Source organism: Rhinopithecus bieti, unplaced genomic scaffold (genome assembly GCF_001698545.2).
Source record: "Rhinopithecus bieti isolate Rb0 unplaced genomic scaffold, ASM169854v2 scaffold_3764, whole genome shotgun sequence".
Taxonomy (NCBI): Eukaryota; Metazoa; Chordata; class Mammalia; order Primates; family Cercopithecidae; genus Rhinopithecus; species Rhinopithecus bieti.
Window position 1 is genome coordinate 1,295,675 of NW_016804367.1, and position 23,064 is coordinate 1,318,738.

At 36.5% G+C, this 23,064-nt stretch overlaps 1 protein-coding gene across 1 annotated transcript in view; it reads right to left on the bottom strand.

Moving 5' to 3' along the window:
- The window catches only part of LOC108526694 (putative selection and upkeep of intraepithelial T-cells protein 1 homolog), a 53,348-nt gene that overhangs the window by 20,902 nt on the left and 9,382 nt on the right, over positions 1-23,064 (bottom strand). The window contains exons 3-5 of the mRNA XM_017867533.1: positions 8,579-8,659; positions 6,622-6,969; positions 1,593-1,874 (exon numbers count right to left, since the gene is read on the bottom strand). Of these exons, the coding sequence (XP_017723022.1) occupies positions 1,593-1,874; positions 6,622-6,969; positions 8,579-8,654 (706 nt within the window). The 5' untranslated portion in view covers positions 8,655-8,659. The remainder of the gene's footprint in view (positions 1-1,592; positions 1,875-6,621; positions 6,970-8,578; positions 8,660-23,064) is intronic.

Genomic DNA, 23,064 nt, shown 5'->3' on the forward strand with positions numbered 1-23,064 from the left:
GGAGGGAGGGAGGGGGGGAAGAAATTGCTGAGTGTTGATAAAGCAGATAATTCCTCAAATTTCTCAAAGTTTAGAAAATCAGGAAAGTTGAAAGTCAACGTTTGCCCATCATTTTCTGCCAATTACTAGGGATTGGGAGAGTGGAGTTTTAAGATCCTTGTATATAAGATATAAAGAGAGACAAACATGGGTTCCCAAATAATGAAGGAGAGATTGGGAACAGAGAAACCACAGAATTATACAGGCAATACCTCCAGAGACTGGGATTTTCAGATACAGAACACAAAATAAATATCTTAGTGTATTTCAATTTAAGATGATGTGAAGTCTAGCAGGCTAACCTACTAAATTAACACCAGACTATTAGAACCTGAGGCACACATGGATTCTAGAAAAAACAACAACAAAAATAACATGTAAAAATAGCACAAATCCATTGTCAAGGCATCCCCCCTATCATCATGACTCAATTTGCGTTCTTCATTTTTGAAAGGCTTCTATTTGAAATTTTAAAAATAAACAAGAAAGGAGCATGAGATCTGAGGTTCTAGATTCACACCTTACCTTCAACAACGCTGATTACTGTTGGTCAGTGCAGGAAACCTAAATGGCTCAGAAGGGAAACGTAGGATTAAAAGGGAAACCAGAAGTAATACTCCCATGAAGTGGCGCAGAAAACTGAAATGGTGAGTTGATTAAAGGAGTCTATTTTGGGTCACAAAGGGACCTAAGCACCTGAAATGGATGGGTTTCTGCTGAACAGGAAGAAAAAAAAAAGGACTTACAGTATTTATTTTATCAGCTTTCTAATTGTTCACTCATGGCTGTTAAGAGAAAGGATATTTCCTTGATATTAAGCCTCTATGAACTGGATCCAGTTAAATGCTTACCTTCTTCTATTCAGAGTAATTTAACAACAGAGGTAAAATTGATCTGAAATCACAGCCAAAGACCCTCTGGGTAGACACTAATGATGTCTCTCAGGGAATATTCTCCTCCTTCTTCTTTTTTGGGAAAGCATCTCTTGAGAAATGAAACTAAAATAATTCCCTGTCTCTGTGTTAAGTAATACTAGGACCAAACCAGTTTCTGTAATAAAGTACACTTGTGACATCATAATTTTTAAATCAATATTAATTCTGCATATTGCTTTGTTTTGTAAAACTATTGCACTGGCAATATTTCATTTCAAGCTCAAAATAACATATACTTTATCATTTCCAAACGAGATAAATCAACGGTCTTGAAGGTTAAGTGATACCCAAGGTCACAAAGCCCAAAAAAGGTGAATCTAGCACTCAAATGACATAAAAACTTTGGAAGCCTTAACATGCTATACAGAACAAGGGCTTTTTCTTTAATGATTCTAATATCTTCCATTGTTTAAAATAACCCCTTAGCACCTGGTATTTTCCTTGTCCCAGCAACTTAATACATTTTCAATAGTGCATGTCTACAGCAGTTCATAGTTTATAAAACAGCCTCACATTTATTATTCCACTTAATTTTCTCTTTAGTTGGCCACATTGAAGAAGGACATGAAATTTTATGTGACAGTTCTTCCTTGATAAAACCAAGCCACAAGCACTCACCTGGTATGACAATACCTGCCCTTTTCTCTTGACCAGTGACTGGGTTGTAAAAGCAGCAAGTTACAGGACCATGGGTGTTATTTTTTAGAAGAATGGTCATCTTCAAATGTAATAATCCAGCTCCATCCTGAGAGTAAGATTTTGATGAATGTGGAATTACATTCCCACTGCTATCTTTCCACGCCATCTGGGCTTGTGGGAACCACCCTCCTGAGGTACACTCCACCACAAACCCCTCTGTGTTGAGAACCTGAACATTAATCTGCACATCCAAGCCTACAGCTGGAAAGAAGAGAGAGAGAAATTACATTACAGTTATTGGTGTGGACTCAAGAATTGAGAAGTAAATCAGCCTTTTCATTCTCTGTGCCCTATATATACCATATATACCATAAGTGTAATGCGGGTGGCCACAATTAGAACAAGAATAATACTTCCATCCAAATCCAAGCTAGCGAGACATCAAAAATGTTATCTATAAAAGAAAAGACTGATAATTGGGACTTAACTGTTGTTCTTCAAAAGACCACATGTAAAAAGTGAAAAAAAGTCACAGCTAGGAGAAGGCACTTGCAATACATCTGGAAAGTAGCATCCAAAATATATTAAGTACTATAAATCAATAAGACAGATAAACTTTGTGTTTTCAATGGGAAAAATATTTGAAAAGCCATCTCATTTTAAAAAATATCCAGGTTACCAATAATTATATGCAAAGATGTTCAACATCACCAGCCATCAGGGAAATACAAAGTAAAACTTTAATGACATTCCACTTCACCCCACCAAAATGTTTTAATGAACAGCACTGGCACTGACATTACCAAAGACTGGAGAGGCTGTAGAGCAACTAGAGCTCTCCTATATGGCTGGCTCCAGGACTGTGAATCGGTTAACCTCTCTGGGAAATTGTTAGTATCTACTGAAATTGAGCATACGCCTATGCTCATGACCCAACACTTTCACTCCTACTTATAATACATAACAGAAATGAGTACTGATGTATACAAAACAATATGTTCAAAAATATTCATGGCAGTATTAGTCATAGTAGCCCAAAACTGAAAGTAACCCAAAAGTTCATTCACAGCATAGAATACAAGGAAAAACAAAAGAAGAAATTTCTGCCACTTACAACATAAACGAATAATGGTAAGCAACTGCACACATATATGTGTGATTCCATTTATATAAGTTCTAGAACAGCAAAACTAATCTATGGAAATAGAAGTTAGAACCCCAGCAAGAGAAGAGTGGTATTGACTAGAAAGAGGTAAGATGGAACATTTGGATATATTTAATATCTTGATCTGAGGGGTGAATCTGTGGGTGTCCCTATATGTAAAAATTTATTGAGCTGTGCACTTGAGATTTGTGCACTCCATGTATATAAAGTCTACTTGATTACAAAAATAAAAATAATTTAATCAATCCAAGCCAGAGCCAGATTCATCTGGGTGCCCCCATCTCTCAACTGGCTATTTTGAAATTTGCATCATCATTTCTTAAGCATATAAATTGAATCAAGTTATTTTGGGGGAATAGAATTGTATAAGTGAAAACAATTAAAAAAATAGAAATTATGTGTTTCAATTTTGGGCTGCCATTAATGGCAAGGTAATTGTGACCATCCTTCCTGTTGGAGACAACCCAAAAGGTAGATAAAATACAAAAAGCACCTCATACAATTGGATTAAAAATATAGCAAGATAAAGAATCATTACAGGACTTAAATGGGGAAGTGATTGGAATTCAAGGAGGTTCTAGCTATTTCTGCCCCTGTAGCATTTACTTGCCAGGAAAGGCAGCAAATACTCTAAATTTCCTTTAGAGAACTTCAGGTAGTGAAAGAAGATCACAATCCTAAAGCTCAAAAGGATAAAGATCCTGATGGATCAACACCACTCCATATCCAAGGGGACAAAAGCCCATTCCTGGCCTTTCCCCATGGATACATTTGCTGACTTCATACAGGTAAATAGAAAATAATAAGCAAATAACAGACATGTAGGATGAACAAGTTTAGAGATCCAATATACCATCTGAGGACTAAAGGCAATAAAATTGTACTGTATTAGAGATTTCTGCCAAATTAGTAGATTTTAGCTGCTTTTGCCACAAAAAGGGTTACTATGCGAGATAATGAATATGTAAATTTGCGTCACTATAGTAACCATTTTACTATTTATGTATCCTACAATATCATGTTGTATACTTTAAATACACACAATGAAATTTATTTTTAAAAAATAGAAAATAATGAGCAGTTTGGAGGCCTCTAGAGGCTGAGCGAAGTGCGGCACCTTCCAATGCAGAAATCTCCCCATAGAAAGTGAAGCTATGGATTAGGATCCCATAGAGTGCCATCTGAAGTAGCAGAATAAACAGTACTCAGTGCAGAAAGAAATGTCAGTTATCTCCAAATTGCTGAATCAATTCAATAAAGCCTAATTAAATGTCCAAAGGCTTTGCGTGTATGTGTGTGTGTGTGTGTGATTTGATAAACCAATGGCATAATTTTTATACACATACCAAGAGACATACAATTGCACATGTGTGAAATTACACATGTAGTAATTTATTTAAATTATTAGAGGACTGCTTGTACACCCACAGCTTGAAGTAACCTACATATTCTTTAAAAGCATATGGCTAAAATAATTTCTGAATTATCCACACCGTGGAATACTTTGCCATCATAGAAAGAATAGGAAGATTCATATACTGATATGACATTACTTTCGGGGCCAGGTGCAGTGGCTCACACCGATAATCCCAGCACTTTGGGAGGCTGAGGCGGGCAGATCATGAGGTCAGGAGATCGAGACCATCCTGGCTAACATGGTGAAAACTTGTCTCTACTAACAATACAAAAAATTAGCCGGGCGTGGTGGCGCACGCTTGTAGTCCCAGCTACTTGGGAGGCTGAGGCAGGAGAATTGCTTGAACCCAGGAGGCGGAGCTTGCAGTGAGCCAAGATCGTGCCACTGCACTCCAGTCTGGGCTACACAGCTTGATTCCATTAAAAAAAAAAATACCTTCAACTCATGTTACTAAGTTTAAAAAAAAGCAAGTTGCAAAAATATATACATAGTATATTAGCAATTATTTTAAAAGTATCTATTGTACATCTATATGTTTGTATACACATGTACGTATATGTTGATGTACAGTATATTTGTTTATGCAGTATATTTGTGTATACACACATTTATATGTTAAAAAAAATTCTCAGGAAGTGGTATCTAAGAAACACATCACATTAGCTGCCCGTGAGAGGTGAAATTTATGGTTTCATGGTCATGGAAAAGAAGACTTTTTATCATGGATTTTTTAAATTACTAAACTTTGAATCTTGAGGAAGTTTTTATTCAAAAATAACAATGTAAAGAAAACAAAAAAATAAAAAAATCAATTGCACTCCTATATCAAAACCATAATCATTAAAACTTTTAACAATAACATCTCATTCATAATTTTACAAACTAACTATTGAAATTTGACAAAAGATGTGCAAGACTTTTATGGGTAAACATATGAAATTTAACTGAAATAAAACTGAAGTAAAATTGAAAAGCTTAAGTAAGTTTTCATTGACAGGACATTTCAATAAAAATACATAGCAAATCTCTTAAAATTAGTCTATAAATTCAATTTTATTTCAATCGTAATTCCTAACAGAATATAATTTTATAATTACAATTTATATAGTAAAGGTCCAAAGCACTTTTGAAGATGAATAGTGAAGTTGTAAGACATGCCCTATTGTATATTAAGGCACATAACTTGTAGTCATTTGAACAAAGCAGTACGGTCATAGGTCCAGAAGTTATGTCATGATGATTCAATAGAAAATTAAATTAAAAACTCATGAAAATATCCATGCACAGATAAGGACTTGATCAACGAGAGAAATGCCTGACAATTATTGGGAATATCCAATAAATATATAATTTAATAAGGAGAGACATTGTTACCCAGTGTAATGCCTATGTGACACAGCTGAATTTCTACCCTGCCCTACCTCTACTTATATTCAGGAAACATGGCACCTGCAATAAAAAGTTCCATTGTAACCAGACCAGCTGAGACTGGTTAGAACCAAGATGGCAGACAAAACGGCTTCAAAACGACAGTAGGCTTCATTATAATCTCAGTTCCATGCAAAATGGCACCCCCACCAGAACCATGACACTTGACAATCATCAACTGGAAGAAGCCATATAAAGACAAAAGGGAAGGCAGCACTCTGGTTACCAGACGTTCACTCCCCAGTTCCAGAAAATATATTAATATTCCTCCCGTTCGTTTTAATGTCCAACTTCTTTATTAGAAAAACCCTATATTTTAATCTCCTCACCCATCACTAATCAGGAAACTGATTTGTGAGCCATGCTCCCACTTCTCAATTCCGTGACCATCGAATAAGTTTACACTGTTTGAAACTGACTTTCAGTTTTATGTACTGGCTTTGTGACACTAAAGAAGGAAAGACTCCATCTTTGGCGAGACTAGCTTTGTCAATAACAACATCGTCCCCTCATAAATACACAAGAGTAAAATCCATATGGGTTAAGAACTAAATTTGAAAAAAGAATTTTAAGAAAGTCAAGTGTTTAAGAGCGATCAGTGTCTTTCCCAGTCTTTGTAAACCAGTTGGGAGTGGTGATCCCAAAACCAGTCCACCTCCATATGTTGTGCACTCTGTGATGAAGACACCTGGCAACTGATGTTCTTAAAATTTGAAGAAAAAAAAAAAAAAAAAACCATAAGAAGTATAATGGCTACTTCTTGGAAAGTAGAAAAGTAAATAGCACTATTGAGGGGTACAAAGGTGACTTTAACTTAATCTAAAGGAACTATGACAAATTGCTAAGAGTATCTGTGCCACTATATTACTCTCTGTATTTTTTCAAAAAATTCTATTATTATTTTATTATATTTGAAAGTTGTAAATTTCAAAAAATATTCATGAATTTGGGGTCATGGAATTGCCAAGGAAATCTGAAGATGACTCTCCTGTCCTTACCTGCCACCCTCAGATCCACGATGCCTTCTTCATAGGTGTGGCCATCTTTAAAGAAGCAGCGATACTGCCCACCATCAAAAGCAGTGACGTTGTAAATCTGGAGGGTAATTTTGCCTTCTTCTAGTGCATCCTTCAGGAACACTGTGCGATTCGTGTAGTTCTGAACGCCTTCTCCAGGGTGTTCTTCCCCATCTTCATACAGGTAAATCATTTGGGAATGGGGATCCCGAAACCAGCCCACCTGCATGAGCTGTGCATTCTGTGGTGGGGACAGCCGGCAGCTGAGCTCAGCCTGGCTGCCGACCATGACCACGTGGTGATTCCTAGAGCTACTCACAGTGAACTGCTCTGTGGAGAGTTGAAGACCAAAGATTTAGTCTGAAGACTACAAAAGAATGCTCTCCTAGATCCTCTTTTTTGGGATGCTCTGACCTTTCTTCTGATTCTTGGTGGTGTTCCGACTTCAGAACTTTGCTCTCAGATATGTCTTTACTCTGATGGCAGTGTTTTTCCCCCAGACACTCATAGCTGCCTCCTTCTCATCACTCAGGTTCCATCTTAAAAAACTACTCCTTGAAGAAATGTTTTATGATCGCTCATTCAACATTTCCCGAAATCACATTTCCTTAGCACATATCACTATCTGATATTTTATTTCTAATTCTTTTCTTCATTTTCTCTCATGACCTATTAATATGTAGGTAATGAAACAAAAAAGTCTCTTTTTTCATTCTTTTTTATATCCTCAGTGCATAAAGCATTACCTGAACATAATAGGCACTTCATAAATAGTTAAAGAATGAATGGAGGATGCTCCAATTGTCAAGAGGTGGGATGTGGAACCTGATTACTTTACAATCTTTACTTAAAAAATATACCAGTTACTTTTTCTAATATCAGTTTTAGTGGGCTAAAAGTGGCCACAACAATTTTTATGTCCCTTCCATGAAGCAAAAAGTATGACTGTTCCTCTTGAATTAGTGTGTTCTATGATTTCTTTGTTCAGTAGAATGCAGCAGAAAACACGCTGCAATAGTTTCTGGGTCTGTTTTAGTAAAAGAGCAGCAGCCATTCTTTCCTGTTGTAACAATATTTCTTGAAGCCCTGAGCTGCCTTATACGAAGTCTGACTACCTTGTGACCACAATAGTAGAAAATCCACATGTAGATATGTCAGTTGACAATCTCAGCTAATCCCAGCCTTCCAGCCTACTCCACCAAAACGCCAGACACCTAAGTGAAGCCACCTTGAGCCCTTCAGATCATTTCCTCCACCAGCAGATACACCAAGTGATCTCAGTCTATGTCACATGGAGCAGAAGAATCACCCGGGTGAGCCCTGGCCGAAGTTTCTGACCCACAAAATTGTGGATAGAATAAACTGATTGTTATTTTACATCATTAATGTTTAGGCTAATTTGTTCCAAAACTGTAGATAACTATCACATGGGTCTTTCCATACCTTTAGCTTTTGCTTCTCTATACTATGTCAAATTCATTTCTGTCTCTGCTAAGAATGTTTACCCCTCTCATCATAAGTAATCTGAGTTATAAAACCTAATAGTCCTCTGCTCTAAGAAAAATTTGTGGACAGCTCCCACTCACACTAACTTCTTTATGTGAAGTCCTGCTAATCCTATAAACTTATAATTCATATGGTTACATAAATGATTGTGGTGTGTTCTTAAATATAAGACATATTTATTATGATTTGCCAGTGAGAATTTAAGCTTCCTAAGGAGACATGTTAAACATTTATCTGTGTTGTCTCATAGGCACATCATCGCAACTCTGTAGCATAACAATTGAAATAACATTTCTTAATCTTAAGCTGTTTTAATACTCATTTCTACCATCGAAACTGGCATATAAGGGTAAAATCTGTAAAATAACAGTGATAAGCTTGCTCATTTTTTTCAGTGTAATATGCACCATGAAAAAGAAATAGATATCCCTACCTGAGGTGAGTACTGTTATCTGTAAGAGAAGAATGGCCACAAAGTATCCAGATAAAGAGGAAAATGCAGGCTCCATCACACCTGGAAAACAAAACCATAATACGGTATCAGGAAGCAAGAACCATAGTAACACAGGGAAATAAAAGAAATAAATAATTTTCAAATCTTGTCTTTTGAGAGAATTTCATTTGATGTGCAACCAAATGAGCTCATCAAACCTTAGGTGTCAGGTCCACTAAAATGATCTCTTCTCCCCTTTCCTTCGTATGTGTTGACTTGGCTTACCGCCTTTATCGGGTTAACTGTTCTGAAAGGAACTGTGGTAGATAAGAGCATAAAAGATGTCCAGAAACCAAGCTATGCACATTCCCACACTCACTTGGCCCCACCTGCCCCTTGACCTATGCTACTTGCTTGGCGGAAAGCCCTGGCTGCTGCTGCCAAAGTTGCCTCATTTCCTGATGCAAACGATGATTTGCCTTCTTTTGTTGGGGAAGGGCCAGTTTCAGCAAAACATGTTATGGGCATGGTCTGACCTAATTGGATCCATGGAACTTCTGGTTGTACCCACCACTCCCTCATTCAAAAGAAGGTGTGACCTAGATTCCCCAGTAGTTTCCCAGAGTACCTGGTTAAAATAACTCATTTGTAAAGGAGTCTTAAATGCCTATGAGATAAAGTTGGATGAATCTGATACAAGAAATAGGAGGAAGCGAGCAGATAAATGCTTCTTCTTTCTTGTTTCATATACTAATTTTCCCCCTCACTTTTGCTACCGATTATTACACCACCACCCCACTTCTCATCAATAGAGTGTTAGTAATACGTTTAGGCACAAGCTGTTTTTCTAGGAATCCAGATAGAGGGGGAAAAAAGACACTGCTAAGATACACATTTGCATGCTGGATTGCGGGGTACATATTTGTTTTCATACACTCAGTAGCTATGCAAAGTTTGGTTCATGAAGGACCTCAAATACGTCAATGAATAAAATGTTAGATTTATCCTCTAGAAAATGGTGTGCATATACGCAAAATATAAATGATGTAATTCCATGGTGAGATTTATGTTTTATAACACAAGAATATAAAATAATGTACCAAAGGAGAGAAAACCTACAGGTTAGATGACTCTTGCAATTGTCTAATCTATTCATTAAAAAACAAATGAGATTGAAAAGAATAGAATAAATGAAAGCAGTGTTAAATGACTAACAGAGTGGAAGGACAAGTCACAGAGTTGGAGAAGATATTCACAAATATTCAAATGATAAAGAGTGCATATCCTGAATATTTATTTTTTAAAATGCTTAATTATACAAATTATTTTTAAGGGAGCTAAACCAGTAGAAAAACAAGTAAGACACTTGAACAGTTAAGTATAGAAAATAACCAAATAGCAGTAAACATAAGATAAGGTGTAGAACCTCGTTAAGAATCAGGAAAATGCATATTAAAACCATAACCAACTTTGAAGTGAACATATTTGGGAAAAAATAACAATACAACAATAAAAATTATAAAAAGTATAAAATAGAGCATAATAATTATTTATATACATTTATGTTGTACTAGGTATTATGAGTCATTTAAAGATGATTTAAAGCATATGGGAGGGTGTGCATAGGTTTTATGCAAACACTACATTTTATATAAGGAACTTGAGCAACCACAGATTTTGGTATTTGCAGAGATCCTGGAACAAATCCCTTATGAATACCAAATGATGACTGTATAAACTTAGAACTTCCATTCAGAATATCCATAAAGAATTCTTATAATTTTATAAAGACAGAAAAATTGACAAAATTGCTTGAGTCGACACTTCACAAAAGAAGATATCTGAATGGCAAATAAGACACATAAACATGATCATCATTTGTCACCAGGAAATACAAATTAAAGCCACAATAAGGCACCTCTGCACATTTGAATAGTTGAAATTAAAATGACTGACAATATCAAATGTTGATGATAATAAGGAGCAAGCAAAACTGTTGGGTATTTTTGGTGGAAGGATAATATAATACAATTGATACAATGCATTTAGTTCAGGAAGGTCAGCGGAGCAGCACTGTAGCCAGTACACCAAACTGACAAGGACAAAAAAACAGAAGAGGAGGAAAATTGATCAATAAGCAATCAGTTATTGACCAGAGACCAAAACAGTAAGGGTTTGAGGAGGAAAATTGATTAATAGGCAATCAGTTATTGACCAGAGACCACAACAGTAAGGGTCTAAACCAGCATTTGTTTACATACATGAGGACTAGGCAAATAAGCAAATATTTTTAAGGATAATGACAGCCAGGTGTCTTACAATGTGAGAAAGGAACTACAAATATAGAAAGGAAGTTAGAATACATTCTATGATATTGAGTTGAAATTGGAGCAATTCATATAAAGTCATGGATTTCAATATATACAGGTAGATAGAAAACTAAGTATTAAATACATATGTGTGAATAGTTAGATACATAGATATTCTGAGTTCTATCCACTGGCAGCACCCAGGAGCAATAGCTAGCGCCAGATCTTGGTCTCTAAATACCACTCCTTTCTCAACAGAACCAGGTTCTTCCGAAAAATAATTGATTCCAGGGTGTGTTAGTCTATTTTGGCATCACCATAAAGAAATACCTAAGGCTGGGTAATTTATAAAGAAAAGGGGTTTAACTGGCTCATGGTTTTGCAGGCTGTACTGGAAGTGTGACTTAAATAGAGTCTCTGAGCCTATTGGAGCTCTTTTACTATTCTTGCAATGTTCATAAAAATTTGAAATTGTTTCAAAGTTTAAGTAATAAAAATCTGTTACTTCTACACAAATAAGAATGTTGGTAAGCTACAGAATTATAGCTTTTTAAAAAGCCATGAGAGAGCTAAGAACACAAAGAAACCTAATAAACCAAATTCCAAAAAGTGAGGACACCTTCCTAGGTGAGAAGAAACCTACAGCTGATTTCACCTCTGGTAAAATTATGAGAGAAAAGAGAATCTACCATGAATAGGAGTAGTGCACAATAAGCTAAATTGTTAAGAGTCATATGTGGTCTGGGGGAAGAGCCCCTGCCACACAGAAAATCTGTATGCATCACCAATCCTTTATCATGGAAACTCAATTATTACATGGGAATAGTATACCAAAGGATGCAGACAGAGCACAAAAGGTTAGAGAGATTTTGAGGCATGCAGGGCCTTCCCCAAATGACTGCTGAAGATTCAGGGAAAGACAGATAAAGTGTGGTAAATCTTCCTAGAGACACCCTCATCAGTCACACTACACTGGTCTTCTAATGGCTGAGGGCTGGAAAAGAGAATGGAGAAAGATTGTCTAAGACACAAAAGAGCTAAAGTATGATAGGAGAGCAAAAAGAATTCCTTGGTGAACCAGAAAGCTGGCAATTGAACTGCAAAGCAGAAAGAGAGAGTTCAAAGTTCAGGAAGATGGCAAGTGGATTGAAGACATCTTTTGCAACTTGCTGGTCCTTGAGTCTTTGACCCCTTTAAGGGGAAGTCCTAATTCCACACTGAAAGACTTTGAAGTAAGTGGTGAAACTGAATCCAACTAAAGGTTAAACTGCCCAAATGCAACTCAAATACAAATTACATTGACACAGTTCCCCATATTAGCAACCTGACAAAAGAAGGACATATCCTTTTATAAGTAGAATTAGCATTAGTATTTACTCTTCATTGTCATGTCAATGTCTGACATGCAAGCAAATTTTATAAGACAATAAAAAGTAATAAAATATGACACATTATTAAGAGAGGAAAGAATCAATAAAAGCAAATCCAGAGATGGCCTAAATGTTTAGTTCACCACTTATAAACGTTTTAATAAAACTATAATATATACAATAACAGATCTATTTAGAAAAGCGACAACTTGCATGAGCAGATGGAAAATTTCTTCAGATAGGTATTATTTTACAAAAAAGAATGAAATGAAAATGCTAGACACGAAAAATATGATATTAGATATAAAGAGATAATTTGAGGGCTTAACAGACAGGACACAACTGAGAAAGGAGCAGTGAACTTAAAGAGAGACCAAAAAAAATTATTAAAACTGAAATTAAAATAGAAGGAAAAGTAAAAAAGATAGAAGAAAGCATTTATGACATTAACAGAAAGGAAAAAATTATATGTATGATCATCTCAGCAGAAGTAGAAAATAATCATTTGACAAGATTCAACTCTTACAATAAAACTTTCAAAATCTGAATAGAAGAAAACCAGTCCCCTTTAAAATATACAATTTATAATAACATCAAAAATTAAATACATTTGAATAAATTGAATAAGTAGAATATTTTTATAATGAAAACTGAAAAACATTATTTAGAGATATTAAAGATGACCCACACTAACGGATAGATATATAATGTTCATAGATTGAAAGACTCAATATTATTTATAAATCTGCTTTTAATCTATGGATTAAACTTAATCTCCAAATTCAAGTCGTCTTTCTGAGGAAATTGACATAATTTATATAAAATTTTATAGAAAAGGTCAAGATATAGAATATCCAAACATTTTTTAAAATAACAGAGTTGGAAACCTAGCATTAATCAATACAATAATCAAAATAGTGTTGTATTATCAGAGGGATAGTGTTGTACTGACAACGAATTCTTGACAAAGATGCAAAGTACAGAAAGTTCAGATCTATTTCTGGACTCTCTTTTGTTTCACTGATCTATTTGTGGGCTTTTACATCAATAGCACAGGCTTGATTAGTGCAATTTTATAGTGAGCTTCAAAATCAGATTATCCAACTGAATTCTTTTTCAAGAGCCACCATGCAACTATCTATGGAATTGGAGAAAAGGCAAATCTTCTAAAAACAACTATTCTCCTGTGGAGAATCAACTTCTGGCTTACTACTAGAGTCTGGTAGAGATTGAATGCCTAATAATGAGACACTAAGTGATCATAATGATCTACACTGGCTAATGAACTGATTGGCCAGCAGGTCAGAATCTTGGAATAAACCAAGTTGGAAGATTAGTAACAGGCAGTCATGGGTCACGTGTGAATGTACTTCTCAAAATGAGCACAAAATCTTGACATATTTGTGAATTATTTACATAGTTATCCAAGGCTATCTATTGGAGAGGAAGTCTTCAATAATCAAGTGGAGAAGGTATCTCATGTTGTGAATATCAGTCAGGCCTCTTTTCTGAGAAACTCTGGTGCTTGTTTAATGGACTTATGTACAAAACGGCCATGGTGGTGGGATGAAAGTTATGCATAAGATCAACAAAATGGACTTTCCCTCCCCATGATTCTTCTATCTACTGAAACCACTGATTGCCCAACTGTCTATGGTAGAGCTTAAACATGAAGTCTCAGATTTGCAACCATTCTCCACTGACTGATTATATTGGACTTCTTCCACTATAGAGAGAAGATCAATTTTTCTCCACTGGATTATACAATTATCCTGTATATGTGTTTGTCTTTCTCGACTGCAGTGCTTCTGCCAGCATCATCAAGCACAGACTTATGACATTTTGTTGTCATTATGGTATTCAGTTGAAAATATCTTCTGACCAAGGAACTAATTTTATCATAAAACAAGAACATCAGTGAGTTCCTACTTATAGAACTGGCCAATCTCACCATATATATTCCTTTACATGGAAACAGCTGCTTTTCCAGACCATTGGAATAGTCTATTGAAGACTCAGTTATGGTGCTAGCTGGAAACACCACCTGCAAGGCTGCAACACTCCCCCATAAGATGCAGTCCTTTCTTCAAATAAATAAAGTATATGTGGTGTTTTTTAATTATATTGCCATAATGCACAGCTTCAAGACTAGAGAGACAAAAGCAGAAGAGGTTTCTCTGTCATACCCAATAATCCATTCATTATACTCTCACTTCCCATTCCCACAGTTTTGAGTTTTGTCAGTCTAAAACACTTCCCAAGGGAGGAGTAAATTCACATGAGTGCCAACATCTGTCCTGGTGATATGGAAGTTGAGACGGCCGCCTGTCCAAATTGGGCTCCCATTGCCACTGAATTAACAGGCGAATAAAAAGGGAATGATTTTCAGCTATCAAGGGGAAATAGACACCATCAAGGCAGAAAGAACCATGCCTGGAGTNTAAATCTGCTTTTAATCTATGGATTAAACTTAATCTCCAAATTCAAGTCGTCTTTCTGAGGAAATTGACATAATTTATATAAAATTTTATAGAAAAGGTCAAGATATAGAATATCCAAACATTTTTTAAAATAACAGAGTTGGAAACCTAGCATTAATCAATACAATAATCAAAATAGTGTTGTATTATCAGAGGGATAGTGTTGTACTGACAACGAATTCTTGACAAAGATGCAAAGTACAGAAAGTTCAGATCTATTTCTGGACTCTCTTTTGTTTCACTGATCTATTTGTGGGCTTTTACATCAATAGCACAGGCTTGATTAGTGCAATTTTATAGTGAGCTTCAAAATCAGATTATCCAACTGAATTCTTTTCAAGAGCCACCATGCAACTATCTATGGAATTGGAGAAAAGGCAAATCTTCTAAAACAACTATTCTCCTGTGGAGAATCAACTTCTGGCTTACTACTAGAGTCTGGTAGAGATTGAATGCCTAATAATGAGACACTAAGTGATCATAATGATCTACACTGGCTAATGAACTGATTGGCCAGCAGGTCAGAATCTTGGAATAAACCAAGTTGGAAGATTAGTAACAGGCAGTCATGGGTCACGTGTGAATGTACTTCTCAAAATGAGCACAAAATCTTGACATATTTGTGAATTATTTACATAGTTATCCAAGGCTATCTATTGGAGAGGAAGTCTTCAATAATCAAGTGGAGAAGGTATCTCATGTTGTGAATATCAGTCAGGCCTCTTTTCTGAGAAACTCTGGTGCTTGTTTAATGGACTTATGTACAAAACGGCCATGGTGGTGGGATGAAAGTTATGCATAAGATCAACAAAATGGACTTTCCCTCCCCATGATTCTTCTATCTACTGAAACCACTGATTGCCCAACTGTCTATGGTAGAGCTTAAACATGAAGTCTCAGATTTGCAACCATTCTCCACTGACTGATTATATTGGACTTCTTCCACTATAGAGAGAAGATCAATTTTCTCCACTGGATTATACAATTATCCTGTATATGTGTTTGTCTTTCTCGACTGCAGTGCTTCTGCCAGCATCATCAAGCACAGACTTATGACATTTTGTTGTCATTATGGTATTCAGTTGAAAATATCTTCTGACCAAGGAACTAATTTTATCATAAAACAAGAACATCAGTGAGTTCCTACTTATAGAACTGGCCAATCTCACCATATATATTCCTTTACATGGAAACAGCTGCTTTTCCAGACCATTGGAATAGTCTATTGAAGACTCAGTTATGGTGCTAGCTGGAAACACCACCTGCAAGGCTGCAACACTCCCCATAAGATGCAGTCCTTTCTTCAAATAAATAAAGTATATGTGGTGTTTTTTAATTATATTGCCATAATGCACAGCTTCAAGACTAGAGAGACAAAAGCAGAAGAGGTTTCTCTGTCATACCCAATAATCCATTCATTATACTCTCACTTCCCATTCCCACAGTTTTGAGTTTTGTCAGTCTAAAACACTTCCCAAGGGAGGAGTAAATTCACATGAGTGCCAACATCTGTCCTGGTGATATGGAAGTTGAGACGGCCGCCTGTCCAAATTGGGCTCCCATTGCCACTGAATTAACAGGCGAATAAAAAGGGAATGATTTTCAGCTATCAAGGGGAAATAGACACCATCAAGGCAGAAAGAACCATGCCTGGAGTTGGAGGACTTTTTTAGATACATGTAATCACTTCAATTCAGTAGTAAATATTAATTAAAGACCTCAGTAATGCAATAAAAGCAGGGCCATTTAGGGGCTTTAGGAATAAATATTTGGGACTTCCCACCAGATAAAGAGGCCCAATATGCAGAGGAATGGCTGAGGGAAAAGGAAATCTGGATCAGGTAGTGGTAAACATTATAAATATTATTTATAACTAGTTCCTGGAGAAGAGGACTGTAGCAGCTATGCCCATTTTCTCTCTTGTTGGGGAGGTATTAGAGGCATACTCCACAAAATCTTTTCTTATAAGACTAGGTAAGAAAAAAATATGTACTTGAAACCCTAGTGATCAGAGTTGATCAAAAAGCTTGCTATTCTAAGAAACATGCTTCTCTTTATAATACAGACATATGTCCACTAATAGAGTATGAATGCACCCTTTCGATGGTCTGCCTCCAGATCATCACGCTGTGGTCCATTGATACTCAGCCTCTGAAGTTTCTGAAGAATGCCACACTATAAATCTGAGGGAGACCAGTTTAAATGATGCTGGTCATTAGGAAAAATCAGGATGAATCATTGTCTTAAAGAAAAATAAGTATCCCTTACTCTCATTCTGAATCTGGACATATTTTTTTCTAAATTCCATTTCTATTAATGTCTACAACCAATCTGACCAAAGAGAAGGCAAACTTGTTTTTGGTAGCTGCCCTTCTCAGCATCTATTTGCCTCTGCATTAATTGTGAGACTCAAAGTATTTATCTTTGTAAAGGTTCCAAAACTGGTCAATAGCAAACTTCCCTTCTTGAAGCAGAGCAGCATAGTAGCTCATATACTAGAAAAGTTAGATTTTTCTTAAAAATTACAGAATAAAATCTGAGACTCGTTGCTGCCTGACTGGAAGAGAAGCATTAGCCTACTCACCTGTGTATGATTTGATCAATCCAAATTTTCAGCACGTCCTTATTCCCTCTGTGTTCCCAGAAACATCACCTTGGTAACTAATGCTGCTACGTGGTGAGAAAAGAGCAGGGAAGTACTGAAATAGCAACTAGCTCACTCACAGTGAGTGATTCAAATCAGCATTAAGTCAAGCCAAGACAAGTCACTGCAGCACCAAACATAGCATAAACACCAAAGTATCAGCGAAACTCCTAAGTGAAGAAAATCCCCTCTCAAAGATAACCATACAAAATTCAATTTGATACTTTTTACAGCTTTAATGAGGTATAATTGACAAAACCTATGTATATTTAAGGTGTGCAACTTGATATTTTCGTATACATATACACTGTGAAATAATCACCACAATCAAATTAATTAATGCATAAATCATCTCAATCACCTGACATAGTTAACTTTCTATTTTGGGGTGCTAAGGACATGAAAGAACTACCCTCTCAACAAATTTAAACTATATAATACAGTATTGTTAATTATAGTCCTGTTGCTGTACATTAGCACTCTAAAACTTATACATCTTGCATAACAGAAACTTTGTACTCTTTGAACATCACCTCATTTTTCCTCCTCTTCCCGGCCCATGGCAATCACCATTCTACTCTCTGCTTCTGTAAGTTTGAATATTGGAAATTCCATGTGTAAGTGTAATTATGCAATATTTGTCTTCCTGTGACTGGCTTATTTCATGTAGCCTAATGTCCTCCAGATTCATTTATGTTGTCACAGACAGAAGGATTTCTTCCTTTCTTAAGGCTGAATAATATTTTACTACATATATATATCACTTTTTTAATTATTTCATTCATTGGTAGACATTGAGGTCTTTTCCATATCTTGGCTACAGAGAATAATGCTGCAATGAACATGGAAGTGCAGATATTTCTTCCAAATACTGATTTTATTTCCTTTGGATTTATAGCTGGAAGTGGGATTGTTGGATCATGCAGTAGTTGTAACTTTAACTTCTGGAGAACCTTTCATATGATTTTTCCATAATGGCTATACCAATTTACGTTCCTATCAACAGTACAAGCGTTTCCTTTACTCCACATACTCTCCAATACTTACTATTTCTTTTTGATAAGAGCCATTCCAGTAGGTGTGTGGAGATATGTTATTGTGGTTTTGATTTGCAATGCCCTGATGTTTAGTGATGTTGAGGACCTTTTCATATGCCTTTTGGCCATTTTTATATCTTCTTCTGAGAAATGTATATTCAGGTTCTTTGCCCATTTTTTTTGTTGGGTTATTTTTTATTGTGTGATTAAGTTGAATGAGTTTCTTGTATAATATGGATATTACCCACTTATCAGGTGTATAGTTTGCAAATATTTTCTTACATTCTTTTTTTTTGAAATTTTGTGGGTACATGGTACATATATATGTATGGAACATGGTACATATATATGTATGGAATATGTGTGATTTATTTTTATTATACTTTAAGTTCTGGAATGCATGTGCAGAATCTGCAGGTTTGTTACACAGATATACATGGGCCACGTGGGTTTGCTGCATCTATCAACCCATCACCTACATTAGGTATTTCTCCTAATACTATCCCTCTACTACCCCCTTCACCCCCCGACAGGCCCCAGTGTGTGATGTTCCCCTCCCCATGTCCATATGTTCTCATTGTTCAACTCCACTTATAAGTGAGAACATGTGGTGTTTAGTTTTCTGTCCTTGTGTTAGTTTGCTGAGAATAATGGTTTCAAGCTTCATCCATGTCCCTGCAAAGGACATGAATTCATCCTTTTTTATGGCTGCATAGTATTCCATGGTGTATATGTGCCACATTTTTCTTTATCCAGTCTATCACTGATATGCATTTGGGTTGGTTCCAAGTCTTTGCTATTGTGAAGAGTGCTGCAATAAACATACCTGTGTGTGTGTCTTTATAGTAGAATGATTTATAATCCTTTGGGTATATACCCAGTAATGGGATTGCTGGGTCAAATGGTATTTCTGGTTCTAGATCCTTGAGGAATCGCCCCACTGTCTTCCACAATGGTTAGACTAATTCACATTCCCACCAACAGTGTAAAAGCGTTCCTATTTCTCCACATCCTCTCCAGCATCTGTTGTTTCCTGACTTTTTAATGATCACCATTCTAATTGGCATGAGATGGTATCTCATTGTGGTTTTGATTTGCATTTCTCTAATTTCCTCTTTAATCCTCATGATTTCAGTGATGATGAGCTTTTTTTTCATATGTTTGATGGCCGCACAAATTTCTTCTTTTGAGAAGTGTCTGTTCAGATCCTTCACCCACTTTTTGAGGGGTTGTTTTTTTCTTGTAAATTTGTTTAAGTTCCTTGTAAATTCTGGATATTAACCCTTTGTCAGATGGAAAGATTGCAAAATTTTTCTCTCATTCTGTAGGTTGCCTGTTCTCTCTGATGATAGTTTCTTTTGCTGAACAGAAGCTCTTTAGTTTAACTAGATCCCATTTGTCAATTTTGGCTTTTGTTGTCATTGCTTTTGGTGTTTTAGTGATAAAGTCTTTGCCCATGCCTATGTCCTGAATAGTATTGCCTAGGTTTTCTTCTAGGGTTGTTGTGGTTTTAGGTCTTACATTTAAGTCTTTAATCCATCTTGTGTTAATTTTTGTATAAGGTGTAAGGAAGGAGTCCAGTTTCAGTTTTCTGCATATGGCTAGCCAGTTTTCCCAACACCGTTTATTAAATAGGGAATCCTTTGCCCATTGCTTGTTTTTGTCAGGTTTGTTGAAGATCAGATGGTTGTAGATGTGTGGCGTTCTTTCTGAGGCCTCTGTTTTTTTCCATTGATCTATACTTGTTTTGGTCCATGCTGTTTTGGTTACTGTAGCCTTGTAGTATAGTTTGAAGTCAGATAGCGTGATGCCTCCAGCTTTGTTCTTTTTGCATAGGATTGTCTTGGGTATGCAGGCTCTTTTTTGGTTTCATATAAAATTTAAAGTAGTTTTTTCCAATTCTGTGAAGGAAGTCAATGGTAGCTTGATGGGGATGGCATTGAATCTATAAATTACTGTGGCAGTATTGCCATTTTCATGATATTGATTCTTCCCATCCATGTGCATGGAATGTTTTTCCATTTGTTTGTGTCCTCTCTTATTTCCTTGAGTAGTGGTTTGTAGTTTTCCTTGAAGAGGTCCTTCACATCCCTTGTAAGTTGGATTCCTAAGTATTTAATTCTCTTTGTAGCAAATGTGAATGGAAGTTCACTCATGATTTGGCTCTCTGTCTTGGTGTATAGCAATGCTTGTGATTTTTGCACATTGATTTCGTATCCTGAGACTTTGCTGAAGTTGCTTACCAACTTAAAGAGATTTGGGGCTGAGATGATGGAGTTTTCTAAATAAACAATCATGTCATCTACAAACAGAGACAATTTGACTTCCTCTCTTCCTATTTGAATGTGCTTTATTTCTTTCTCTTGCCTGATTGCCCTGGCCACAACTTCCAGTACTATGTTTAGTAGGAGTGGTGAGAGAGGGCATCCTTGTCTTGTGCCAGTTTTCAAAGGGAACGCTTCCAGCTTTTGCCCATTCAGTATTGTATTGGCTGTGGGTTTGTCATAAATAGCTCTTATTATTTTGAGATACATTCCATCAATATTTAGTTTATTAAGAGCTTTTAGCATGCAGGGTGTTGAATTTTGTTGAAGGCCTTTTCTGCATCTATTGAAATCATAACGTGATTTTTGTCATTGGTTCTATTTAAGTGATGGGTTACATTTATTGATTTGTGTATGTTGATCCAGCCTTGCATCCAGGGATGAAGCCAACTTGATCATGGTGGATAAGGTTTTTGGTTGCTTTTTAACTCTGTTGATGATTTTTTTTCATTGTGATGCAGAAGTTTCTTGGTTTGATATAGCCTAACGTGTTTTGTATGTTTTTGTTGCCTTTGCATTCAGTGTCATATCAAAAAATTCATTGCCAAAACCAATCTCAAAATGCTTTTTCCCTATGCTTTCTTCTAGGAGTTGTAACGTTTTAGGTCTTATGTTTAAGTCTTTAATCAATTTTGAGTTTTTTATATGGTGAGACATAAATGTCCAATTTACTTCTGCTACATGTAGATATGCAGCTTACCCAGTATCATTTGTTGAGAAGACACCCCTTCCTCCATTGTTTTACTTGGCACCAATGATCAGTTGACAGTAAATGCATAAATTTGTTTCTGAGGTCTCTATTCTGTTCTTTTGGTCTGCATATCTGTTTTTATGGCATTCCATATTGTCATGTTATTTTGGCTTTATAATATAGTTTGAAATCAGGAAGATTGACATGTCCAGCTTTGTTCTTTTTTATTTAACTATTGATAACAATTGTTTTAATGGTATAGTGCAAAATTTAGAAGGGCAGTCATGCATCAAAAACACACAAAACAAAAAAAATGTTAATTTATATAATAAGAAGAGAAGAGAAAATGGTATTATACTAAATTTAGTCTACCATCCTACTGCAGGGAAACATTACAAACATATTGTCATCTATATTGAGTCATAATAATAGGCTTTTTAAATGTTAATAAGAAAGACTGAGAGGCATATAAACAATATACAACATTTGAGTGTGGTAATTCAGATTGTATTCCTTTTGAAAAGGCTTTATGATGCAGTTATTGATTCATCAAGACGAAACTGTTTTCTGTGTCTTAACAAGCTTGGCTTCATGCTACACAGACTTCTGTGGGGTTGACTCTTATTTGGAACCATTTCAAACTAATTAGCAAAAAGAGAAACGGTGGTGTTCGTAAGTACCACAGCTCTGGGCCTGTTTGAACAGCCCTTCTCCAAAATTAATCCGGTTGTAGCCCTGCATGAATAATAACTTTGTGGCAACAGTTTAGATAAATATATTGTTGATCAATGCCATCTTTCTGAACAAAATGCTGGAGCAAATTTTACATAACAACACAAGACAACATAGAAAAGTGAGTTTGCGGCCAGGCGCGGTGGCTCAAACCTGTAATCCCAGCACTTTGGGAGGCCAAGACGGGCGGATCACGAATCAGGAGATCGAGACCTGTCCGGAGTCGTGAGGCCCGGAAATTGCCGCAGCCTCTGTTGCTTAAGCTCCGCATTGTGGAGACGAGATGGCGCACTTCCTGGTTCTTCATCAACTTTACCCGTGCGCGCGAACTTTTCCCGCCCGCGCTTAGTTAACCTCCCATGCCCGGGAAAGACTAAGTCTACCGAGCATGCGCCTGGTGATGTCTCTCATTATTCTCCTCCCCGCCTGCTCTGAGCCCTTCCTCTTCCCTGCCAGCCTATATAAGGCATTGCACCGCCGCCATTAAACGAGACTTGATCAGGATACTGTCTTGTCTCCATTTCTCGTGTTTTCTTGTCTCCTCCATTCCCACTCCCCCTTCCAGGGCCCGTTCGACTGTCCTGCAGGTCGGGACACCTGGCGCCCGGACAGGGACCTGGACATGGGGGAAGAAGTGAGGAAGAAGGCACTAAAGTCCGCCGAAAGTAAAAGTGGAAGAAATTCCTCCGGACATTGCGGGAGCCTGCCGCGTTGGAACCAGAGGTGAGTAATAGTGTCTGATTATGGGACAAGAATTAAGCCAGCATCAAATTTATGTAGGGCAATTAAAAGAGGCTTTAAAAACACGAGGAGTAAAGGTTAAAAGTAATGATTTATTTAAGTTTTTTGATTTTGTAAAAGAAACCTGCCCTTGGTTTCCACAAGAGGGGACCATTGAC